General features: G+C 39.9%; 4 protein-coding genes across 4 annotated transcripts; 2 read left to right on the top strand and 2 right to left on the bottom strand.

The window, feature by feature from the left end:
- Positions 1 to 3,804: 3,804 nt before the first annotated feature.
- aldh7a1 (aldehyde dehydrogenase 7 family, member A1) lies at positions 3,805 to 7,247 on the bottom strand. The gene is made up of 2 exons (XM_084548716.1): positions 7,193 to 7,247; positions 3,805 to 6,088 (listed from the first exon to the last, which is right to left on the bottom strand). The coding sequence occupies exon 2, from the start codon at positions 6,081 to 6,083 to the stop codon at positions 4,455 to 4,457; it is 1,629 nt and encodes a 542-aa protein (XP_084404842.1). The 5' UTR covers positions 6,084 to 6,088; positions 7,193 to 7,247; the 3' UTR covers positions 3,805 to 4,454.
- Positions 7,248 to 7,337: 90 nt separating this feature from the next.
- actl6a (actin-like 6A) lies at positions 7,338 to 16,474 on the top strand. The gene is made up of 14 exons (XM_084548717.1): positions 7,338 to 7,477; positions 8,658 to 8,734; positions 9,862 to 10,036; positions 11,560 to 11,660; positions 12,031 to 12,128; positions 12,295 to 12,389; positions 12,827 to 12,933; positions 13,265 to 13,354; positions 13,463 to 13,524; positions 14,847 to 14,961; positions 15,105 to 15,185; positions 15,356 to 15,451; positions 15,575 to 15,661; positions 15,825 to 16,474. Exons 1-14 carry the CDS (start codon positions 7,453 to 7,455, stop codon positions 15,903 to 15,905), a joined length of 1,290 nt encoding a protein of 429 aa, XP_084404843.1. The 5' UTR covers positions 7,338 to 7,452; the 3' UTR covers positions 15,906 to 16,474.
- A 118-nt stretch (positions 16,475 to 16,592) lies between these two features.
- mrpl47 (mitochondrial ribosomal protein L47) lies at positions 16,593 to 19,523 on the bottom strand (the record flags this gene model as incomplete). The annotated part of the gene is made up of 7 exons (XM_084548718.1): positions 16,593 to 17,129; positions 17,225 to 17,320; positions 17,695 to 17,825; positions 17,961 to 18,057; positions 18,138 to 18,198; positions 18,449 to 18,597; positions 19,357 to 19,523. 7 exons carry the CDS (start codon positions 19,521 to 19,523, stop codon positions 17,018 to 17,020), a joined length of 813 nt encoding a protein of 270 aa, XP_084404844.1. The 3' UTR covers positions 16,593 to 17,017.
- Positions 19,524 to 19,696: 173 nt separating this feature from the next.
- ndufb5 (NADH:ubiquinone oxidoreductase subunit B5) lies at positions 19,697 to 23,835 on the top strand. The gene is made up of 6 exons (XM_084547635.1): positions 19,697 to 19,865; positions 20,518 to 20,600; positions 21,069 to 21,135; positions 21,225 to 21,286; positions 22,648 to 22,754; positions 23,613 to 23,835. Exons 1-6 carry the CDS (start codon positions 19,748 to 19,750, stop codon positions 23,731 to 23,733), a joined length of 558 nt encoding a protein of 185 aa, XP_084403761.1. The 5' UTR covers positions 19,697 to 19,747; the 3' UTR covers positions 23,734 to 23,835.
- Positions 23,836 to 26,167: the final 2,332 nt, after the last annotated feature.

Genomic DNA, 26,167 nt, shown 5'->3' with positions numbered 1-26,167 from the left:
TGAATTCATTAGCCAGCTGAGAATCACAGTTAGTGTGTCCAAACGCTCATCCTTGGCCAATCAGGTCCCTTGGCCCATTGCTTGGCAACCAAGAGAGAAGGGAGGGAGCAAATTGACACTGTAAAAATAGCACATCGATTGCCTGGTGTCTGAAAAAAAAGCAAGACACACATGTTGGTGAGGCTATAAATAGCATCCTGGAGCCTGGAACAGGTATCATGTACAGTAACTCAACTGTATTGTTGCCTACAGATGAGGCATTTTTGCATGGATGCAAATTCAGCATGTGTACACCACAAGCAACAGAGCTTAACGCAGAGTAACAGTCGTGCAGATGAATTACATAATTTGAATGTGAGGGTGGTTTTAGGGCTTATGGAAAACAAGAGCAACCTATCTCTTCATTACTTCGTAAAACCTTCTCGAAACTATCACCAGGTTAGCACAGTTTTATTATCCTACTGTTTGTCAGCTTATGTTTTGCACTGATGTAAAATTACATTCTTCAGTAATACATTTGAATGTATTACCACGAATGTCCACAGACAAATTTGCAAGCCAAAAGGGAATTTATGGTTTAGTAGCTTATCTGAATAATATGAATGATCTTTTCATATTATCTCACAAATACATGCATTCATGACTCAGAGGCATCAAGATGAGCTGTATGTTATCAGCATTTGTTATATCACCACTACAGTACCATAATGTTAAATGGGTAGTACACGTGTCTTTTGTGTACCAGAAGGGTAAAGCAAATCAAGTTCAAGAATAGAACTGTCACATCCAATTCATTTTCAGCTCAAAGAATGATCACAATACGTGGGGGATTGAATCAAGTGGAGACAATGACACGTCAATCTGAAATGGCTTCGCAATGTGTATTTTTATTTGCAAGTTCCATTTTTTTTGCCCACATGTGGCTACATGCCCCGACAACCTCTGTGTAATACTTCCACCGTATCGAAGGTAATTAAAAGGTGTAGCAACAGTAGAACCTTAAAAGGCTTTATCTGGGCCGTCTTATCCACCAGACATCTCCCAGGGAGGCTGGCCGTTGCCAGGGTAACCCTCACAAATGGCAACTGACGTCAAGAAGGTAGGAGAAATACCAGGGAGAGCCAGAGCTCCTATGCATAATGGATTATTGAAAAAAGGGCTTTCTTGAAGAGTGAAAAAGTGAAAATATGCGTGCCTTGCTGAGCTCTCTCTCAGTGATGAGGAAAATAGATGTTGACAATCTCAGGGGTTTTACTTGCTGACTGGCACAGCTTGGGCTCAACTGGCCATGCTGGAATTATTTATCTTGTGTCAAACAGTGCTGAAGGACTATCTCTTCGTTGGAAACACAATGGTCTTTTTCCTATCTAGGGAAACAATGCATCACTTTTACAGCAAAGTAAATGTGTTCCTAAGGTGGAGCATGTGCTGCCGTGTCTGGACTTAAACAAAAAGAATATTTTATCTCCTAAATAATGTGTGGCTTTTGGCACAGCATCTTACTTAACCAAACCAAAAATAAATAAATACAAAAACAGATCAGTTGCATCAGACATCACCATCCCTGGTCGATTCTTTCTTTGTTGGTCAAGTAACAAGGATCCACAGTGACAGTCACGCATGGGTTCTCAGATCACTCCAGATAATGTTTAAATCAAGAGTGTAACTACAAGCAGTTTACTCTGTCCCTGTGTTGGGTTCTTGTCTAATCTCAGTGCTATTGTTGGCCCATGAGAGACTGTCACAGCAGCAGCTTGGTGAAGAGCCCTCATCGTTTTTGCGATAATGTCTCTCATGTTGTGTTGGAGTCACACCATCGGCAAGCAGGACACCGATTGTCGGGTTAGCTCAAGGCAAAGGCCACTTACTGTTGCTATCCAAATTGACTGAGCAGGACAGAGGCACGTACATGCAACGGAGAAGTGACACAGTGTCCATTTTGAAGTGGAGCGTGGGACACAAAATTGCTATTATGATAATTATCAGAATAATACTATCACATTAGGTATTCAAGTCAAGCATTCCTGGTTGTGTAACTGTTTCAAAAAGAATTAAATCAAATAGATTTCAACAACAGCACAAAAACAAAGCAGAACGAATAATTGGAACAAACTGTAAAGTTGTAACAGCAGGGATGTAAGCATGAATGTATTTATTATGTTGACATGCGTATGAAATTAAATATCGTATGAAGGCATATTCTGTCACTGAAACAGAAAAGCCACATGTTCCGAAAATGCATCACCTTGAACATTTTATTTTATTTTTTTGTCAAAAGTTTATCACAAATACAACGCACCAGTTACATCTAAATGAAGGAGTCAGTTAAGCAGAGAATGAGTAGACCTGAAGCTTAGCTTTTGTTTCAGGGTGAAGCTGCAGAGGAAATGTGCAAACAGAAGAAGTGAGAGTGTTTCAGTCCAGGGGAATCCCAGACACTTCTGTAAATCAGGGGTGCAACATGCAACGCAAAGCGTGAACTAACATGCTCTGAGTTTCCTAAGAAGTAAATCACACGAGTTGTGCATGGTTAAAAAAATGGGTGAGGAACATCCCTGGTGTGCTAATGCCACCCTTTTTAAATGCCTCCCGTCACAGCTGCAACACTATGACACCAGATAATCATTAATTTATTAGCATGAGACCACAATTATTTTTACTTGACATTTTGGTGCACCACAGGTTCTGAACATCAGATAAGAACAATGTATCACCTCCTGGATGCCTGAAAACCAAACCCAACCCTTTGTACCTAATGAGCACATCAGTTTGACACTGCCAAAATGCTAGTTACCAGTGTTTCCGCTGTTAATTGTAGCTCAGCTCATAATTTTGGCACCACACCCATCTCAATTTTAACTCGTTATGCTTTTAGTTTAGAATTCAAAGCTGGAAACACAGTTCTTCATATAATTTGTCAGAATATTCCAAAGAGCAGGAATGTCTTGGGCTTTTTATGAAAATATATAGATGTTTATCTTCACACCCTGGCAGTAATGACCTACTCGTGGCAGATCTACATCACATGAATGCAATCACATTCACTCTATTTAGCACCAGAAACTGTATATTTAGAAAAAATAACAATATTTAAAGCTTTTCTACCTTTTTCCCAGTGCAGATGAGTAGCGGAGGAAGTGGGCGTTTTCTGCATATGTCCTACATGGAATGGATTATGAGTCGCACAGAGCGGGTTGGTTTCACTTCTTCCTTTCAGCAGAGAGTGTAGATGCTGCTAAAATGAGCAGTAAATGGACAGAAAGGCAGAGCTGGAGTTTTAGGTAGAGCGCTGCTGAGTGGGAGGGTGAGCATATGGGGGAGGAGGGGGGCACATGTAGAATGGGAGTAGTATTTCTATTAAAGGGACAGGGTTCAGTTTTCACACTACTATTGTCACCGAAATTCAGAAAAGGGTAAATAACTCACCTTTAATAAAAGCCCTAAATGTTGCAATGCAGGTCAAGAAATTTGACAATTCGCATTTGACGCAGGTTTGTTCACTGGAATATTCCATTGAAGAATTTTTTATATTATACACACCGATTCAGTATGAAGTAGAGCTAATTCCTGTACCAGAAATTCCTGGGTCAAGGCCCCAAAGCCTTTAATAGCACAATAAACATTTATCACCTGGAGACTTCCTTGAGACCTACCAATGAACATGGAATATTTACTGCCATTGATACTTGAAAGAAAACACTGGATCATAAACCTGACCGGACTGCTGCCAGACCACGGATATATCTAGACAAGCTGATGTTACTGACTCCTAAGTTTATTTCTTCCTCTCTGTAAAAGTTTAAAAAGAAAGGGCTGACAAAGTTTACATATCAACAAGATGCCTTTTATTTATTGTTGCTTTGATTGCCTGGAAAGTACATTGTAACATTGCTTCTTTAAGAGTGCTTTAAATGCAAAGTACTGTATTAATGCTGTAAATGGGGTGGGTGCAAAGGTCCAGTGTTGTATGTGATAAGTTGTTTTCTGTGATCATGGAAAATCTGTTGGTGCAGTGTCTTATGAAGAGCTATTTGCATTACAATGAATTGAATTTCACATTAATAATGTCCCCTACCATTTTTCTTGCAAAATAACCGATATATTTATTATTTTATACAGTATGAGATACAGTCAGTTAGCACTTAAACTTACTTTCTAAGCGCTTGCAGAAAAGTGCACATCAATGTTGGGGGGTGTAAAATTTGACCTTTAACACAAAACTATTCTAAAACTCTATCAAATCCAAGATTAACATCTAGAACCACTACCAAAGATATAGTTTTGATAGATGACTAATACAAACAGATCCAAAGTATGTTAATTTCAAGCTGACCTTTCTGAATGCAAAAATGCAATGACAAATTTCTTGTATTTCTTCAGGGGTACCCTACCACTAAGAATACTTTGAGTTGTCCTTTGGGCTTCTTGAAGCGTAAATATGCCTCATGAAGGCTTCACTCAAACTTAATTCCCTGGGCCAAAGGAAGATCCTTGCTGTAGTTTATTGTGCATGTTGAACGCCTCATGTACTGTTTCCAAGAATCACTGCCTGACTCTCTTCCACCTCCTGTATGTTTCTCCCCACCAAAGGCTCCTCCAATCTCAGCACCACTAGTAGGAATGTTGACATTCACGATGCCACAGTCGGATCCCTTGGGTCCCAGCCAGCGGAAAACTCTGCCCATATCCTTGGTGAAGATACTGCTAGACAGACCCTGCTTGACCTCGTTGTTCCAGGCAAATGCCTCCTCTTCTGTCTTGAACTTGAGGACGTAAAGGATGGGAACAAAGGTTTCGGTTTGGACGATCGGTGCGTCATGAGCCAGTCCTGTAATGATGGTGGGCTCCACATAGTTTCCAGGACGGTCCATTACCTTTCCTCCACAGACCAGTGTGCCACCCTGCTGCTTGGCCTGCTCAATAGCTGACAGATATTGCTCCACAGCTTGTTTGGTGTGCAGAGGACCATACAGGGTGCTTGGGTCCCAGGGGTCTCCAATGCGGACTTGTTTGTAGGCTTTGGTGATTCTCTCAACCACTGTGTCATGAACACTCTCGTGCAGCATCAGCCTTCTAGTTGTGGTACAGCGCTGGCCAGCAGTACCCACTGAAGCAAAGACAGCAGAGGGCACCACAAGATTCAGGTCAGCATCCTCAAACACGATGATAGCGTTGTTTCCACCGAGCTCCAGCAGGTTGCGACCGAACCTTTCTTGCACCATCATGGCCACCATCTTGCCAACATGGGTGCTGCCAGTGAAAGACAACAGACCCACGCGCTCATCTTTCGCCATAGCTGTGCCAATATCAGCGCCGCCACAGGTCATGGAGCAGATTGCACCAGGCAGGTTGTTCTGTTCCAGCACCTCGGCCACAATCTTGGTAACTGCAACACTTGTGAGAGGAGTGGTTGGGGCTCCTTTCCAGAGGCAGACATTGCCGCAGGTTAGAGCGATGGCATTGTTCCAGCCATAGACAGCCACGGGGAAATTAAAGGCAGTGATGATGCCGACAAGACCGACTGGGTTCCACTGTTCGATAAGAGCGTGGCCTGGTCTTTCTGAAGGCAGGACGGGGCCACCAATCATTCTAGACAGACCAACAGCATAATCACAGACATCTATGTACTCCTGAACTTCACCCACTCCCTCAACGTAGATCTTGCCCATTTCTAAAGATACCAGGCTGCCGAGAACTTTGATCTTCTTTCTTAGTGCATCCCCAATCTGCCTCACAATCTCTCCTCTTTTTGGAGCTGGAATATCTGCCCACACCTTCCATGCCTCCCTTGTCTTTTGGACAGTTTCTTCATACTCCGCCAAAGTAGCCTGGGTAACTCTGGCAATTGGCTCATTGTTGGCAGGGCAGTATGATGTGACAACTTCCCCGCTGCCTCCCCAGCTTCCGTTGTAAACACCGGGGTTGTTCTCAGACAAACCTAGCTCTTTCAGCCAGGAGTATTTGGGCTGGTTGATGAGGAGACCTGACATGGCTGCCGACTGCTGGCAGTGGACAGATGCAAATTTATTTCTCAACAGGAGCCTGCTGTGACGGGCAAGGGTCAGAGTGAGGCAGCGCTGCATGGGTGCTGGAAGCAAACAGAGCTAAAAATTAATTTTACATGTCTGAAAAACATGAATAAATAATTGCTTCAAATAAGGTTGCATTTTGCCTCAGGCTTCAACCATTGACTAGTTTCATTGATGACAAATATGCTATACTCTATTGTGAAAAATCCCAGTCTACGTTTCTGAGACCCAAACAAGATCTCTTGTTCTGTCTGACTAAAAATTAAAGAAATTTTGTTTGAAATGATTTAAAAGAAATTAATCCTTGTATGTTTGAAAGTTGAATCAGAGAACATTTGCAATTTATTAATTACACATTTTTTAAATCAGTGAATCATTTGCTTGACCCATTTCAGCTTAAATTCTGCTAAGGGGTGAGAATTAATAAATAACTTCAAAGCCTTAGCTGTGTGACAGTGCACATGTGCTATGGTATGAGGAAAGTCAACAGGTGTTAACCAAAGACTGCTTGTATAAAAATAGAATATTTTTCTTACCTCTCTTTGAATGATAATGTACATGTAATGTATAGCATAAGCTATTAATTTCAAAGGTCACATGATTAGTCAGTTAATCAATCAACTGACCTCCAAAAATTTTGATAAACCATTAACGCTGTGGTATAATATAATCTAAACGTATAGAACTATAAATGGTTATAACTTATTTATTTTGAGTTGAAACTGTTTAAAAACTTATTTAATCATATCTTTTCTCAGACAACATGTCTGGCAAGGTCTCAACCATGATCACCATTGCACTTGCGCAATTGATCCAACTTTGGAAAACCACGCGGCTTTGGAAACCCTGTAGGATACAGCAATGGGGGAAATGATCACTTCTTGTACAGCGAAATGTTAGCCACACAAATAGTCTGAGGTTTGCATTTCTGAAGTGAAATAGTTCAAACTTGTATATCAGTGTTGCTACTTTTGCAGCATGCAGTAACGGGCATTCCGAGATCAACGTCAAACTCGTTGAGTCTGACGACCGTGACTCAAGGTCCTGCTGATTATACTAACTAACGTCACCGTGATATTATAAAATCTGGTCTAACACTGTATGTGCATTAGTTATTAATATTTTAAAGTAAGCTAATGCTACTTGAGATCATTTTAACTCACGTTGATATCTAGTCCTCAGGGCCACGTCCACTCCAGAGTATGGAAGTACTTGCAGTCACTTGATATTCACGTCAGAGCTAAACCGGAAGTACTGGTGCTGTGCTGCATTGTGATTGGACAGTTGCTTCGACGCAGCGGCGCCCGCTTCGTTAGATTGATCCATGCTAACAGATTTCCTTTGTTGTGATTAACCGTTTAGCGGTTGTGTTTCTTCTATAATAACTTATATTGATTACGTCGCTGTTGTGATATCATAGAGGATGAGTGGCGGAGTGTATGGAGGCGGTGAGTGGGATCTCGTGTTTAAAATAAAATGAAAATGTTGTCCACGTTGCCCCGTTCTACAGCTTTAGCCTGCGTTCTAGCTAGCTAGCTATGCTAGCCGTGCTAACGCTTTTCTTCATGGAAGAAAGCTATATTCTTGCTAGCATGTTAGTTGTGTCGAGTGTAAGAATATATGGATTTCTTTTTGCGCTATGCCGCCCTTCTTGTTGCTTAAACTTAATTTATGTCTCGTAACCCAAACCCGGTATCATCTTGCTAGCAAGGAAATGAATGAAAGTGGGCTTGCCGAGCTCTTGAACGCATCTCGTTTCGCCCGTTTAGCGGTGCACAAAACTTTCTGACTATTTTTGCTTTTTACTTGTTGTAAGAGCACTAATGTGTCGATGAAGTTTATCAGTTAGTTAAGCAAATATCCAATTCGTGTTGTTGCTAATGGCAATGAGAACTTTACACTTCAAAGAAAATGTACATTAATATCAGTTACATTCCTTTCTTGTACACAACTGACATTAAATAGTCTTTTAACAGTTGTAATTATCGTACTCTCTATGAAACAGCGTTACATATTACATTTTTCAGTAAAACAACCTGTGCAGTGAACTGGTGTAAGTTAAGGAGAAGACTTTAAAGTAAAACAGTTGGCATGCCATTTAACTTAAAGTACAAAATTACTTATACAAAGGATATTTTCAGGCAATTGAGATGTCATCTGGAGAACCCGTAACAAGTCTGTAGCGTCAGACAACCAGAAAGCTACAGTTTATCAGTCGTAACTGAGTAACTCTCCTGTGATCAACTGATATGTTCATTTCTCTTGCTGTAGTAAGTCATTCTTGGTGAATCTACTTCGAGTAGAAAAAATAAATACACTTTGGATGTTCTAAATTATAACTCAAACTTTTTAAGCTTTTCTTGGAGATAACACACATTATACTCTTAAGAAATACAATGACAGTGTTATGTCGCAATGGGCTAAAAAGTGGCAGTATTAACAGTATTGGAATTATACTAACTTGGCTCTATGGCATATTTTTAAAGAGTTGTTGAGCTCTAACTAGAGACACTGCCATGTATCCAATAGCGACAATAAAAATATTGCCTTTATTGAGTCTTTTAAAGTGTAGACATTATTTGCGGAGGAAATTATTAGTGTTTCTAAGTACTTCTCTTGTTTATGCAGATGAGGTGGGGGCTTTGGTGTTCGACATTGGCTCTTATTCTGTCAGAGCTGGCTATGCAGGAGAAGACTGTCCCAAGGTAAGTGGATCACTCAAATGACCTGATTAACTATGTGTCTTTTCTTCCTCTGTGCATCTTCATCTTCTCTCTGGGGGTACACCAATGTCAAGAAATGAGGGCTGTCACCCTGGAGACAGGCAGCATAAATTGAGTTCAGATCATTCTGGAGTACTTGATTGTGTAGATAATATAAAGCGAGCGATGGATGCTCGCTCTTAGCACACTGTCAGTCTAAGTGATGTTAGTTTTGTCCAAATACCACAGTATTATAGACACAGATTGCTGTGATCTTAACATAACGTAAACTTCACTACTTAAACTTGCTATTTTCAACTTTCCTGGTTTGTCCATCACTCTCAATAATCTGTAATGTTGTTTTTTTCCATGTTCTTCCTTCCCCTGTGTTGTACTACATTAGACTAAACTCTTCACATATGAAAATCCTTAATGACTCTTTACTTTTTTTAACAAAGTTACAGTTCAGGGCAAATTGTCACCACCTATCAGTTTGACAAAGACAATAAACTTCCTTTTTCTTTGCGTGTGATGCGCACTATAATAGGGTTTCCATCCTTCAAATTCCCAACTTCCTCCATCACGCCAAAGTAGATTTCATATTTGTAGGAAACATGTATCACAAATCACATGTATTTATGAAAAACGTGAAGCATTTTTGCTGAAAGCTGATAGATTAATAATGTAGAGTTATTTCCCTGCACTGAGGCTTATTGTTTTTCCAGAGAAATTGCACGATTGTGAATTTCCTTCTGGTTTCGAGATGAGGTGCTGCAATGAGAAAAACCCCGTCTGAGAATTCCTCCTCGCTGTTACTTGTGTATCATGTACACACGTCGTTTGTGCAGGATGAATTGGCCAATACAAGCTCAAATGCTATAGAATCAAATCAGAAACTTTTTAGTGTTTCCAAACAGTTGTAATGTTTGTTCTCGTAAGTCAGAGGAGCATTGCTTCACAGTTAAGCACCTTTGTGTTGCACAAAAGCGGGAATTTATTTAGTGTTTGGATGTTGATCTAAATTGCGATGACAGTTTTATTGTATTTCTTATTTTTCTTGAAGAAGTTGATATTGGTTAAACTGGGCATGTGAGAGCATTGTGTTTCTGTTTCTTTTTGTTGTGGCTCAGGCGGACTTCCCCACAGTGATAGGTGTGACTCTTGACCGAGAGGATGGCAGCACGCCCATGGAGACAGATGGAGACAAGAGCAAACAGAGCGGCACCACCTACTACATCGACACCAATCAGCTGAGGGTACCTCGAGAGAGCATGGAGGTCATGTCTCCACTTAAGAATGGCATGAGTGAGTGTTCAGCTGATGTGCAGTTTTTAATTCTTTTTCTCCCATGTGCTTAATTCCAATATAAATACATTGATCTTCTACTGTGTGTGCTGGAAAAGGATTCATGTTGGTGGTAAAAATATACATACAGCACATGGGTTGTTTGGAAGCACGTGACCCAGATTTCTGTTAAGGTCTGTGATGCAAACTCGACAATGAATATTTATAATCCAGTCTGCTAGATCCATATCCATAATTAGACTGTTTCGGTCTGACAGCAGACTTTGTAGGTGAGCTCGTCACAACCCTGACTGACGTATAGATGGCTGTGGTCCATCATGAATATTGATGAGATTATTTGAAGCACAAGGCGACTCATTATCATGAGCGCTTCCATCTAGCGTCCTCGTGATTGAAGCCAAGGCCCTCTCCATCTTTGGTTTGCCGCCATGTCAATCTGCGAGTGTTTTCCTTTTTGTTTATTGTGCTTGTGTCGAGCATTCAGCGCGAGATGTGGGTCCATATATACAGAGATGTCCTTGGCAGTGACCTAGAGTTGAAACCTCACAAGCAGTGACATTACTGAGGACATACATGTTCACCTACATGCTTTGACAGGAAGGGGCATTCAGTTGGTGACTGCTAGATGTCACTAAATCCTACACACTAGTCCTTTAAATGACATATATCAATAATCACACTTTTTGTCTAGTGCTGAAGCAATTAGTTGACAGAAAATTACAATTTGACTATAAGTTTATGCTCTTCTATTGCAATGATTTGTCTTTGAATTGAATATATTGGGATTTTCAACTGACAAAATAATTTAAATATGACCAGTTGGGCTTTGTGAAATCACATTTTCTACACTTAAGGCTTAGTTATGAATCTAATCAAGAGATGAATTATTAAGCTTGAGCCACAGTGATTGTCAGTATATGCTGAGGGTTTTGGCGATATTTAAAACATTTAAAGCTACATCAGCTGCAAATGCCTGACAAGTATTACTGACAGCAGATATCAAACAAGTGCCTCGGTGCACCGACATGGATGATAATGCTCATCAGAATCTGGTCCAGTGGAGTTTGGCTGTGGGTCTATTTAGAGGTGAGTGTGACACCAATCTTAATTGCAGCAGAACAGCACCGTGGGACCCCCAGCTCCCTGAGAGGGGTGACCTGGAACATTGGTGCCTGGTGCTCAAATTATTATCTAAAAAAACTCATCATTGTTCTAATTTCTCCACCATCTGACCCAGCCAAGGTGATGATGAAAGAAGATTTTCTTATGATGCTGTAGCCACAAAAAAGTACAGACAGACAATGAAGATGCTGTTTTGTGCTGAAAGTATATATTTGCTTGTGTAAAGGTCGTTAAGCTACACGAAGGAGGAATTTCAATAACTGTCTATCTCTTATTAAGCACAGATCATTGCTTGATATTTTCACCTCTTTATCCATAATAAGAAGGTGTCTGTCTTAATTTCACAGTGCTCTGTCATTTAACAAAATCTGCCCTTGTTTTCTCTTCTAACCCGCTTGTAGTTGAGGACTGGGACAGTTTTCAGGCCATTTTGGATCACACATACAAGATGCATTTCAAGTCTGAACCCAGTCTGCATCCCGTGCTCATGTCAGAAGCATCGGTGAGTTAAATTTTGTTTTACCTGGAGTCTGTACAATGCTGAGTACATATTTTGTGATTGTGCTGAGGCCAAACTGTATTCAGTTAATCAGTCAACTGCAAACTATTGGTAAATCTGAATTCTCTAAAAGTTAGTGATTGAAGTTGCTGCTCTGTTCTGTCTTAAATTGTTAACTTGTTAAATATTGACAGTAGCTAGTGACCTTTGAGGTGCTCTTTGTTCTAACTGAAATCAAGGTGTGGCGAGAGAAGCGATTTGAAGTGTAGAGTTTATTACCTGTAATGGTCCTCAACACTATATAAAAAAAACATATTAGTTTATCTGATGACAGTTTGTTATATATGGTCTAACTCTTGTTTTGTGTTTGCAGTGGAACACACGAGCAAAAAGAGAGAAGCTAACAGAGTTGATGTTTGAGCATTACAACATTCCTGCCTTCTTCCTGTGCAAATCAGCTGTGCTGTCTGCGTATCCTTTACTGTTCAACGTTATCTAGAATAAAAATGACAGCGCATACGCAGTTCATTTATTAATAAACCTATAGTTTTAATGGTTAGAGACGTTTCTGTTAAACTAATACTGTATTTTATGTATGTGAAAAAGCCTAATGTTTCCTTCACTTCAAATATCCAAGCTTTGCCAATGGGCGTTCAACAGGTTTGGTCCTGGACAGTGGAGCCACACACACCACAGCAATTCCAGTGCACGATGGCTACGTCCTGCAGCAAGGTGAATGACAAAATACTGTGAATTATTCAGTTTTCAATAAGGTGGCAGCATACCTGATATTTTTTTACTTGGTTTACATATAAACTTACAGAGTTAATAGAAATCTTGCAGTCAGAACCCCTCCATTGGCGTGAGTGCTTCTCTTCTCAGCATTTTGTTGCCACCTTGTGTTGGGGAGCAAGCATCTCATCCTTGACAGTGGTGACACTGGTTTCAGAATTGGCATGTAACTTAACTTACTGTGCTAAACTGGGCGTCACTATAGTTGATCAAGCTGAGAATGTATGGACTAAGAGTCAGTGTGGTATTATGTGGAAATTGAAACTTTCAAGTACTTTCAAACTTCAACCCTCATCTTTCCAAATCTGCTTTAGAGATGTGATACCTTGACTGAGTCTCTGTAAATAACATTTTTTTTATGCATTCCCCCTTGACAGGCATCGTCAAGTCACCCCTGGCTGGAGACTTCATGAGCATGCAGTGTAGGGAGCTATTTCAAGAGTTAAATGTTGAAATAATCCCTCCATACATGATTGCATCAAAGGTAAAACGTTTTAAATTGTGAACCACGTATTTCATGTTACATGTCATGTTGTTACATTTAAAAATTTTTTTTAAAAAGCAAGCTGAAACAACCAAGCCACTCATCCAATTAGCTTGGTGAAACGTCTACAAGAAACCCTACAACTCAATTTGCCCTTGTTACAGCTTTTTAGATATTACATGACCTACATAACTGAGAACGGTCACAGACGTTTTTTACTACAATGGCTACATTGGCTTTTGGAAGCATTAAGCCTGCACCATCTGCGTTGGTCCTTATAGGCATGTTCCTTCTGTCCAGACAGAGTCGACCACTGTTTTTGTCATTTCAGGATTCGGTGCGGGAGGGATCTCCAGCCAGCTGGAAGAAAAAGGAGAAACTACCTCAAGTCACCCGCTCTTGGCACAACTACATGTGTAATGTAAGCAGCCAACTCTTGGACTCTGCATTTGTTTTCCATCACAGTTGTAATAATGTGCTCACTTGTTATGTATTTAATGTGTACCAACCACTGTCTTGATCTTTGCAGTGTGTTATCCAGGACTTCCAGGCATCTGTGCTGCAGGTGTCAGACTCACCATATGATGAACAGTAAGAAAGTTATTTCCAACTTCACATGAATTTCTGTATTTCTGTAGTTTAGATGGTTGATTTCAGTCCAGTTCAACAGATTCCAACTACTTACTGGCAAAATAGTGGCATAGATTGCAGTCATAAAACCTGAAAGTACTTGTACCACTGATTCACTGGCCCACGTTTCTCAATACTTACAGTCCACATAGCCTAAGATTAAAGATTCATGTCAGGTTTATTGTCACTTTCACAATACATTAATAAAAACCTGAAAGTATAGGGGGCACTTGCTCTCCTTAGTGTCCTCAGGAAGTGGAGCCCTCTTGGTGAGAGCTGTGATGTTATCAGTCCAGGACAGGTCCTCAGTGATGTGCACCCCCAGGAAGTACAGAGCTGTCAATGGTCAGCAGGGGGTTTTGTTGTTGTTGTTGGTGGGCTCTCCTGAAGTCGATAATAACCTCCTTTGTTTTAAGTTTGGTGAGAGGTTGTTGAACCTGCACCACCTCTCCAGGTGTTGCACCACCTCTCCAGGTGTTGCACCTCCTCTCTGTATGGTATTTCATTGCTGTAGCTGATGAGACCAACAACATGACGTGGTTGGAGCTGGAACTCATAGCACAGTCATGGGTTAGCAGAGTGAACAGCAGTGGGCTGAGCACGCAGCCCTGAGGGGCTCCAGTGCTCAGGGTGGTGGTGGCTGAGTGACTGCTGCCGATTTGGATTGACTGCGTTCTTTCTCTAAGGAAGTCCAGGACCCAGTTATAGGCTTCCCTATGAGCTGTTGTGAGATGATGGTATTGAATGCTGAGCTGAAGTCTATGAACAGCATTGGTGTGAGGGTAGCTTTAATATCCTGCACGACTACTCATTCAAAGCACTTCATCACAATGAAGGACGGTAGTTGTTCAGTCATTCCGACATGTTGCAGGAGACTTCTTTGGCACTGGTATGATGGTGTTGGTCTGGAGGTTCTGCTTGTCTCAGAGAGGTATTGAAGATGTCTGTAAAGATTTCTTTTAGTTGCACAGTCTTTGCATACCCTCCCAAGAATGTTGTCTGGTCCAGCAGCTTGTGGGGCTTGATCCTGGATAGGGTATTCTTCATATCAGTTGAGGAAATACAAAGTACCTGGTCGTTGGGTTGGGGGTGGTCTAAGCTTTCCGTTTAAGCAAAAGTCATGTTTTATCTGCTAGTCATAATTTATATTGCTGCAATTAATTCATTGAAGTACTTAATTCTACTACTTCTCTGCAGATTGGCATGCTAAAACTAATCTCCTTAAAATGTTAATTTTATCTTAAAACGGTGAACTTACAGAGTACACATCTCCATTTGATCAGGGTTGCTGCACAGATGCCCACAGTTCACTATGAGCTGCCCAACGGCTACAACTGTGACTTCGGAGCTGAGAGGCTGAAGATCCCAGAGGGGCTGTTTGACCCCTCTAATGCTAAGGTGTGTATTTGCTCAACAAGTCGTTAAAAGGCTAGTCTCCTCTGTTCCAGGAAGCATCGTACTAACTTACTACATTATTGTTTCATAAAGTACTTTTATGTGAATAAACTTGATATGTTTTTGTTTGGTCTGATAACCTTCAGGGCCTGTCCGGAAACACCATGTTAGGTGTCGGCCACGTGGTGACAACCAGTGTGGGAATGTGTGATATTGATATACGACCAGTGAGTATAAGAATGTCTGAAACATTCACTTCTTACTGTGGCAAAAGGCATTTTTAACCAGTTATCTAAGTGAAATTATTGAACTCTTATCTGCTGAGAGGAATTTAGATCTCAGAGTTTAAGGCCACCCTGTACAAAGCATATTTGCTGACCTTTGACTTTCATCTAAGGGTCTGTATGGCAGTGTGGTGGTGACTGGAGGAAACACGCTCATTCAGGGTTTCACTGACCGACTGAACAGAGAGCTGTCCCAGAAAACCCCTCCGGTGAGTAACAATCACTGTAACTACTCTTCCACATACTGTACGATGTCAGTCATATGAATATTTTAGGGTTTATTTAATAATGCAATGCAAATACTAATTCTCGATTCTTCTGTAAATTTGCAGAGCATGAGGCTGAAGCTGATAGCAAACAACACCACAGTGGAGCGCCGGTTCAGTGCATGGATAGGAGGATCCATCCTGGCATCACTTGTAAGGACACAGAAGCCAAATAAGAATATATTACTTATTTAAAATGAACTTTTTTCCCCCCACGATGTTCTTATAATAACATCACATGCAAAAGGTCACTGCCTGCTAGTATTTTTCTGTTTGAGTTAGCCTTAAAAGAAATTGTATTTTCTCTCTCTTCTAGGGAACCTTCCAGCAGATGTGGATCTCCAAACAGGAATATGAGGAGGGAGGAAAGCAGTGCGTGGATAGGAAGTGTCCTTGATTTGCCACCCAACCTCACCCTCTTGTTACTGTCATCATCATCAGCTTTCACCTCTGACCCGGACTCAGGAACACCTCACTCACGTTTTCTATCAATTTCTTTCAGTTTGCATTTAAAAAGGATTGTCCATATGTCTGTCTGGAATTTGCTGTAGAAATCAGACGTCTACAATTTAACAGTATCTGCCTTATCTGTCAACTGTTGCGTGTATGGTGCAAACCTTGCATCAAAAAGGTTACATTTTCCAGATCAGAATGAGAGGAAAAAAAATAATCTATGAAACAGAAAATTTGTTGTGCAAGACTTCTGCAGAATACTGACAAAGTAAACTGATCAGAGTGAACATAAAAGGAGCAAACTTTTAGTTTGGGGTGAAAATGTTCTTTTGTTCTTAAGCCTGTTTTTCTGTGTAGCGAGCGTCCTCCTCGTAGGCAAAGGCCCCGATCCGTGTTCCTGTGCCTACTGGATTGTCGGCTCTCATCTGTATTTAATTTTCACTCTTGCTCGTCATTGGCTACATGGTCTTTTAAAAATAAAGTCATTTTTTGTTAAATGATCTTTTAACTGAGTGTTGTAATTGTAATAGCCTGCTTATTTGATCTACATGATTTCTAACTTGCCAAACATTAATGATATCCACTCCATTGCCCGTTCATTAGGTACGTGGCTGATCATTAAGGCATCCTAATATAACAGTTCTACACAACTCTTTGCTTCATGAAGGTTACCGTATTAAGCATTTTTTAAAATAACAGCTGTTGAATCAATGAAGCCTGAAGCCTCCTTAATTTTGGAGGCTTCAGTTTGTAGTACCATTGAATCATGTTGTCCAGACACGTAGTTCCGTCATTGTAAAACCCCCCATTTTAATACACTTTTAACAATCATGAAGCCGTTATACTAGAACTTTGGCAGGTGAGCATATATTATACACTAGTAAAAAAAACACATGAACCATTCATGATGATGTAGCATAATTTTATTTTGTAGGACTGAGTAACAGGTGGACAAATACACTCTACATAGACAGTTTCAACAACATCTTCAGTTAACAAGCCGATTCAGATTGCAGGGCACACAGAAACCCATTAACAAAATATGAGTTTGAAATTTCATGATGCAGGAACCTTCATATGAGGAAACCTCTCCTTTAATTTGGCCAGTGTTTCCTTCTCCTTGTTTGCTTTCCTTATCCTATCCCGCATTTGCTTCTCTATGCGCAGCCTATGGGGGGGAGGTTGACAGTATGTATAAATGACATTCCTAGTGGATAAACTCAGTACAAAAATGCATGATATTGCATATGTTCAATAGCTTACCTTAAATGTGGCTGGACAAATGAGGGTGTGTAGAACCTCTTGCGCTTGTATCTTCTATTCATGTACCAAGGTATAGCATACTCTTTGTAGCGATACCTGGGGGAGATACGTTTCTTCATTATGGATGCCAACTTGCCATATTCTCATAATTAAAAACTTATTATAGGTCGAAAATCTGCTTTGTCTATGGTAAAACAGTTCTGTCTAGATCCAGAACAGATAAACGTTGCTGAATATAAACCATAAAGGAAAATAAATGAAAAAAAATCCAGTCTGTGTAACCAAGTCTAGTCAATGCTTGTGCCATGTGAATTAATCAGATGTGCACTTCCCATGATCCACCGAGACCTTCACATTGGCCTGGTTCCCCAATCCCCAGGGTAAAATGATTGACTTAAAAGGTTAATTAAGAGTGTTGTATTTCTATTTATGTAAGTGTAATGGGATGTACGCCAAGACTCCACTCTCACCAGTAGACATGTCCAAATAGGTTCCTCCTCCAGTCTCCTGGTCGGCCTTTCTCCTGTCCTGTCTGCAGCAGACGAAGCGCATCCTCTCTCTCGTTAACCACCGTCTCCAGTCTGATGATCGACCGCTCAACCTGGGTGGACATAAGACAGATTGCTTAGCCAGGGTTCATACTTTACCACCAACAACACCCACATATCTTTAAACACAAATCATGCATCAATATTATCATCTGTAGAAATACTGGATACTTTAGCATCACATCAACCTTCTTTAGTCTCTCTGGACTCGGCATCTGAAGCCTTTGCCTTCTTGACTCCTGCTCAAGTGTGAGAAGCATGTTCTTCTCTTTCAACAGCACATACCTGAGACAGGATGAAAGACTTAAACACAGCTTATAAACTTTCCACTGTAAAGCAGCCGAATCAGTGTCGTCTCTGCTCACCAAAGTTTGTGTAGGTCCTCACTGCTCTTTGTTCTCAGTTGTTTGGCAGTCCATGATGCACCTATAATATTGTGGCGAACCCATAAAATTCTTAATATCTGGCTATTGTGCAAAGTAAGAATTACAACAGTACAATTGTAACATATTGATTAAGGCCCAACTAAATATCTGCATAGTCAATTTTGATGCAGATCCACATTCAGGCGCAGGTGAAATGTTACCAATATTTTTTATTATTATTTTTAAACTATATACACACTGTGCAAGCAATAGTACTTCCTGGTAAATCCTTTAATATTCCCATGTTTTACCTGACTTCACATTTGTCTCTCCCCAGTTCTCAGGGAGGTCAAAGAACTCTTCCAGTCCTCTTCTGCTGACGGTTGTGTGCAGAGCTCGATACTGACCTACAAAGCTGATAGGACTGCTCCAAGATGAGGCCACGAATGGAGACTTTTCCCTGGTGGATGCAAAAAATAAAATAAAATCATTCATTCATTCATTCATCTTCTGTACCCGCTTATTCCTGTTAAGGGTCACGGGGATAAAATAAAATACAAAATAAAATGTACACAATTAGACTTATATGGACAACAACTGAGGAACAATCAGATAGGAATAAAACTATAACTTTTGGAAATTAAGATAATCCTTTATTTATCCTGCAGTGGGGAAATGTGTAGTGTTGCAGCAGCACACAGTTTAAAGGACAGTGCACACAATTTCATCATTATGCATTTGAAGTTCCCAAAAATACCTGCAGAAGCTTGTGATGCTTTCTTACCAGCCATCCCAGTACTTACAATAATTAAACGTAAAACAATTGAAAAAACAATAAATCAATTTCTCCTTTCAGAAGCCTGTCATATTCAATCTAGAGCCTGTCACGACATCCTGTTCTCTTCATTACCAAGATATTTAAATTATGAAGGCATAGTATTTTACATCACTGAAAACACAATAATTTAAACCTCCAATAAAATGTCGTTGGAAAAACAACACAAATGCCAGACAAATTCATCAATGCTCCGATTTCCTCCACAACTTATAGATAACGTTGCTGTATTTGTGAAAAATGAATTTACTGTACACAATCACTGTCATAGTTACTCAACCCGTGTTTGAGGGCCAGATCATTCCTGCGTGTTGAGTTTTGCGCTTGAATGCGTTGTTTGTATCGATAATTATATCTTCGTTTAGCACTGCAACATATTCTTACCTGAAAAGACTATTCTGGCATTTGGTCAAGCTAACAGCACAGCGTTGAGCATTTATCGCCGAAGATATCCTAAAGACATTTTGAAACTGCTTGCAAAGAGTCAAAATGCGTCCTGTAGATGAGGACGCCGCCATCTTTAATTTAGTACTTCCCACATTACCCAGCATGCAACTGAATCTTATTTATTTTTATTCTTTTTTTTAACAAATAAATGTTTATGGTTTAATGTGCAACTATATTAAAACCCAATTGAAGTAGCAAAATATTAATGGGATTAAAATTGATTACAAAAAAGAAACCGCTATGCCCTTTTCAAGTATGGCGGCTTCAGCTTCATTCCCTCTTAGACCAATCACAGTTCGTCTTGTTGGGCTGTCGTCCCGCAGTAACGATGGTGGGAATGAGTGTTCTCAGGTCTGCTGCTGCTCTTGCAGCCAGACTGAGTCCACTGAAATCTGGAAATACTGCGGCAAATTTACTCACTCGAACAATCCCGCGTTCAGATAAAGGTAAGTGACCGACTTGCCGTGTGAAGAGTGAGAAGTTTGACCGTTATAGTGGCAGTCTTTTCTTATGACCTTGCGCCGGGACTTGTTAGCTTGCTAACACAAGCTAGCTGATAACGTTTGTCCTGCTGTCAACAAAAAGGAAACAAATGACCACATTTGTGGATTGTTGCGTTTGGTTATTGGCACATTAATTGTTTTAATGGATTTGAACACCCCCTAATGATTTTACATGTCAAACACTGTACAAAATACTGTAATGGACTGTAGTTTTGAATAAACAGCTTATAGTTCAAAGACCTGATTACTTTGGAATATATTGCATATTTCCAAATCTACATATTTTAGTAAAGTATCTCAGTGAGATGCGCATATATTTAAGTGAATTATGCTAACAAAACTAAATCTGTGACAGTGACCATAGTTATGATTTTTTTCCATAGTGCCTATCATTGATTTATTAATACGAAGAGAATATAACGTGAATATAACGTACTGATTATCTTTCAAACTTTTAAGTATAACAGCCACATAAGTTCATGTTCCATAATAATACACACAAATTCAATAAATATACAATCTCAGTATGTTAAAACTCACAATGACAATATCTTAGGCACATGGTCATGACAATAGACTTCACCTTGTTTTGCAGTGGCTGTCCGTTGGGGTCATGGAAAGAAACTGTTTGTTGTCAGACCTACTCAGTTCTATGACAAAAGATTTCTGAAGTTGTTGGTGAGTACAGTAATATCGTCTCATTTGTTGAGCTCATGTAGATGCCTAAAGGAGCTACCCAATGTCAGCAGCAGTTGTGTGTCGGTAACCAGTATGATACAGTAGACCCGTATTGTAAACTCAAGGGAAGTTGCTCAGGAGTGGGAAACTGAAACCCTTTATGTTTTTTGTTCCCTCAAAGCTTTTTTTATTTTAAAACGTTTGCAACTTTTTTAAATAACTCACTTTACACAGTGTTTGATACTCACATATTTCTATTTATGTTAAAGGTGCACTTGAATGACTTGTATTAAAGTTTAGCTTTGAAACAAGATGAAATAAAAGCTATGGGAAATGGCAGCCCATTGAGCCTGAGAGTAATAATTATTCTAAAAATAGCGATGTGGTTAGACTGACAATCTTGGGTGGGACTTGTGCAAAACAACAAAATTTTTAGGATTTTGTTTTGTCTTCTCTATATTTCCTCAGCAATTTTACATCCTGCTGACTGGTATTCCTGTGGCGATCATTGTCACATGTGTGAACATCTTCATTGGTGAGTATGGATGTGTCAAATATGTGGTTTAATGAATACGTGAAAGTAAGTTGCTCTGAATTAAGCTTGAGTGTTACTGTGTTGTGAAGGTGAGGCAGAGCTCGCTGAAATTCCAGAGGGCTACGAACCTGAGCACTGGGAGTACTACAAGGTTTGTAACTTTCTCTCACTTGTTCTTTCAGATGCTCTGAACCCTGGTTCATGGAAAGATAGGCTCAGACATGTATTATATTTGGAATTCATGATTACAACATGTGCATGCCATCACAATAAAATGAATGATGCCTAATTTCTGTTAAATTTCCCCAAAGCCATGAATGTGAACTAGCAGGCATTAGTACAAGATCATCCCTAAATGGATTACAGTAATAATGAATACGCCCCACTGTTGTCTATTTGCTATAAAGTAAGCAAATTTTTTTTTTGTGATTCTGTTTAGATGCTTACCAGTATACCAGTTATGACGCTAATCCCGGTTTTGGTCATTCAGAATAGGGTGTTTACATGGAACACAGAAGCATTTAATAATGTTTAATAATTTAATATCCTTATATACATTATCCCAGTTATTGATTACGGTGTGCTGTTTGCGCCGTAACCTGCAACGCTTAAAACCCAATCCAGCAATGAATTCATGCAAAACAAACCTAGGATATGTACTAGCTAACATTAGCTGAGTAGCTTACCTGGATTTAATGTGACACCAATCTCGTGGTTGTCAACACTGCTGTCTCCGGTAGTGGCCAGCAAATGGTGACCAAGCATCCATCCATTATCTGTTACCACTTATCCTCTAGAGGGTTACGGGGAGGAACCTACACAGAAACACAAACATTACTCTCACATGCACACGCACAAATAATTTAAAATCACCAACGACCAATTTAAAGTCACCAATTGATCTAACAAGCAGGTCTTTGGACTGTGGTAGAAAGGCACAGCACACAGAGAAAAGCCCCGGCCTCCTGGTGAATCCAAATGCAGGACCGTCTTGGCAACACCAACCATGGCATGTGACCAAGCATGTCGTCCAAAATTTTGTAGAACTTGAAAGTAGTCATTCAAAGCCATTTTTTAGGTTTTTATATTAATCTGCATATATTAGTCAGCATTTTAATATATTTCGTTCCATCTAAACCATGAGTATTTCATTGCTGAAAGACAAAACTCCCTTTCTTCTGCTTCACTTCACACAGTCATTAAGTCATGTTTGTTTCAATTACATTATTTGGATGAAGCTATGCAGGTAGTCAGCAGTCGTCAGAAGCTATGTTAACATGTATACCTGCAACAGTATCCTGGTTCCTTCTGGATTACTCCAGCTAATATAATCAGGAAGCGATGCAGAAACACAAAAAACAAGCTACTTGAAAAACATTAATATTCATAAACATGTGCTTGATGTGCTTCACAAATATGACTGTAATGTTTAGAGGTAAGTAATCACTGATCATTAACAATAAAATGAGCCTTAAACTAACTCAGTACTTAAATCCTGTCCTGTCATTGCAGCACCCCATCACCAGGTGGATTACAAGGAATCTCTATGATTCCCCAGTGAAGGATTATGAGAAGATGATGGCTGCAGTCCAGATAGAAAAGGAAAAGGCAGACATGAGGTGAGCGTTAGTAATGGCGTTTTAGCCTCTGGCACCAGTGTGTAAAGGCTGTTATCAAGAATCGAGAGTCCTTATTGTCATTATGAGAACATAACAAAATTTTGCAGAGACTCACAGCTTAAGAGGCACGTATATAAATAATATAACATTTAAATAAGAATGAAAAATATAAAACACCCTTAAAAAGAAGAAGAAATGTAAATAAAGTGCAGCTTAGTGCAAGTCCCAGTCTATGAGATGTTGTGATGGATGGTGTGGTGGTCTGTTTGATTGTCAGCAGGGCTGTGTGTGTGTGTGTGTTATGGTGCAATGGTGAGATCATTTGTTCTCAAACACAAATATCCTATAAAACATTTTTAACAACAAAAGACAAGTGTCACAGAAAGCTTTGTTGTAAAATTTGGCAAAAGTTACCTGGATGCAGCCAGCAGTTCAACAGCGTTAAATATATTGTTGAAGGGATTGTAGGAGAGATTGTATTTTTGTTATATCCATCTGCACTGAGACCAGCATCCATGAGTGACATGTTTGATTCCAATAAGACAGATTTAATTATGTTGGCAGAGCCTTCACAAATTTGCCTTACAGTAAACTGAAGGTGACTAAAAAAAAAATCAACCCACAGTAATATCTGCTTTTTGTTTTTCATTTAGCCAGTTCTAAATGGCTAGATGATTTTCATGCACCCTCTGTGTTGTTTTTCGATTGCTCCCAGTGGGGACGAACAGACAGGGGGGGAAAAAAAACCTCAAACTTTGTCTGAGCACAAGTCAAGATACGTTTAACCATAGGCACAAGAGACATTAATCTCACTCGTTTCTGGAAGCAAGGCTTTTTAATTCTCCTTGTTGTCAACAGACTGGCAGAGCAGGAGGTGCGTCGACTGATGAGAAGGAATGGAGACGGCCCCTGGTACCAGTTGCCGACTGTCGACAAGGAGCTAATTGACAATAGCCATAAGGCAATACCTGACGATTAATCCCAGATGTTTCTGTCATCAGTACATCGCGCCAATGGATCTCACTGTTTATTCCCCCCATTTTTTCCCTTCACGGCTAAATAAAGTATCTTTATGTCTATATGCAAACTTTGTTGTGTCGTTACTGGGTTCATGCAGCTTTTGCAGGTGAGCTTTTATAGAAAAAAGCTGGAGCTGGAACAAAGGAGAAGGGAAAAGAAGAAGCAAACAGTTAAATTCATGTATCTGGGTAATGCATACATGCAACAAAGAAGATCCATACAAGATTAGATGACACGTGGATGGATGGAAGATGGGAAAAAGCTTTGTCGGTAGTGTGCTCATAAATATACAACATTGACGTACAGTATGTATTTGTTTTGGCTGTTTTATAAATCTCGTGATTTTAGGGTTCCATGTGATGACAAGTTAAGGCCAGGATGATCCATTAATGTAGCATATCATCAATTGTTATATCAATATATAGTTCAGTGTTTGTTTGTTTTTTTGTTTTTTGTTTTTTTCAATGAACAGGAGTGTCCACTGAGTGGCAGAGTTCTGCAGACATGACTTGTCTCATGGGCAACAAACTTGATAACATTGGGTTATAGAGAGAAAGATGAGGTTGTTCAAGTCATATAATGGATATTATGCAGTAAATGAACATCTTCCTGAGTTTTCAAATGTCACTCCCAACATTTGCTCAGTTATTAACAAGATAAAAGCTTGATGTACTGATCAAAAGGAGGACTTGCTGTTAAAGCACTGTCAACGCTTTAACAGCTTCAAATGAGACATATTGACTTCTGGCCACGAACATTACAATTTAACTGTCAATAAGTGATGTTTTGACAGCTGATTAAAACTTGCTTGAACTTTCTATGTTGTATCTTTCTGCTATGGATTTGTTCATGTTCATGGTCATACAATCTTTTTTGTCGTTGGTGTTGCACAGACACAGTTTATTTTCACCTCCTTGTCAGTGCTGTCAGCTGTTTTTTCAGGTCGGACGCTGCAACATTCTGGACTAGAGATTCAGCTTTGACATGGCACAAAAATCAAAGCCAAACCAAAGTGTTGTAAATTCCAGACTTCTGGTATTTGGTGCTGGAAATGATGCTGAATAAATGAAAGCAACTAGTTCAGCTGTTTTCTAGTGTTTGGCATTAGAACTGCAATATACAGTATGTTTTCAGTGTCACTGTGGTGGATTCAACCACGCATGGACAAGGAAGCAGAGCTGTCCAAGCTGCCAGATGTCCCTTCGCATCTTGAGCATTTTTGGATGGAAATGGAATTTGTTCAGTTGAATGAGTTTAATTGTTAAATAAACCATCCTCTTTATCTGACTCGGTCTAGAGCCTAATGTTGTTCTGGTCCTGACCTGAAACTGTGACTAACACAAAAGACTGGAAGTTTCACATGAAGAATGGATTCAAACCGCTGAAAACAAATAAAACATATTCCGTGTACAAAAGCAGATGCATGTACCCAGCTGTACAGGAAGAATTAAATTCACCAAATATAAAAAATACATCAAGAAAATTGTTTCAACAGCTAACAATTGAAATGACATAACTTGGTCAGAGGGTATCATATAAGCTATGATAGCTATCATTTTTAGCTGTAGTGCTACATGAGATTATTAGCCAAAAACCGCTGACTCACAAACTTAAACCACTTTCAAATTGTTTTGTCTGACCTCTTTTCAGTGAGTCACCTGATGAGAATAAAAATGAAGGGCAGTGCTACCATGTTTCCAGTTTTTTAATAAAACAACTTTGTTCATTCATTTGTTTCTTTGCAGAGCGCCTGTGATCATGGAGTGTGAGTAGGCTATTTAAATCAGATAGGCCTATCTGAGGGAACAGTTGATGGGTTATACGCACACATCAGCATGGTATTCCAAACAACTACTACTCCAACCTGTGGACGGTCACATGTTAGTGCTACATGTGGCAGCCGCCCGTCGTGCATTTAAGTTCTGCATAACAGTTCACATCAAGTAGAAAATGTCTTTTGGGAAAGACGACAGAGAAAACACTGCCCCCTGCTGTCCCCTCGTGGAGCCGACACTGGATCAAACGATCCAGAGAAATAGGACTGAAGAGCAGGCTTCTCCCGTAATTATTTAATTTTTTTTTAATATTGTTTACAACTTTAACAATGACAGTATAAAATAAGGGATCTTTCGATGTGCGTGCTGGATCCTGCAATCAGCAATGCTCTTCATAATCCCGCATTTCCTGAATCCTGGAGTGGAAAACAGGCTGTAGTAAATGTGGGTGGCTTTATGAATCATCCTCAGAGGTGGGAGGGGTCCTTCTGGTAAACCATCCCTGTGAGCAGCAGAGCGGCGTCACCACAGTCAACAGTAGCCATGTAATTTCTCTGCGCAGGTCCGCGCTCCTTCTTCTTCTTCTTCTTCTTCTTCTTTTTCACTGCAAGAAAAGAA

The sequence above is a fragment of the Chelon labrosus genome, assembly GCF_963514085.1.
Source record: "Chelon labrosus genome assembly, chromosome: 7".
Lineage (NCBI taxonomy): Eukaryota > Metazoa > Chordata > Actinopteri > Mugiliformes > Mugilidae > Chelon > Chelon labrosus.
Note: the sequence above shows the minus strand (reverse complement) of the source record. Positions and strands in the feature narration are given on the sequence as shown.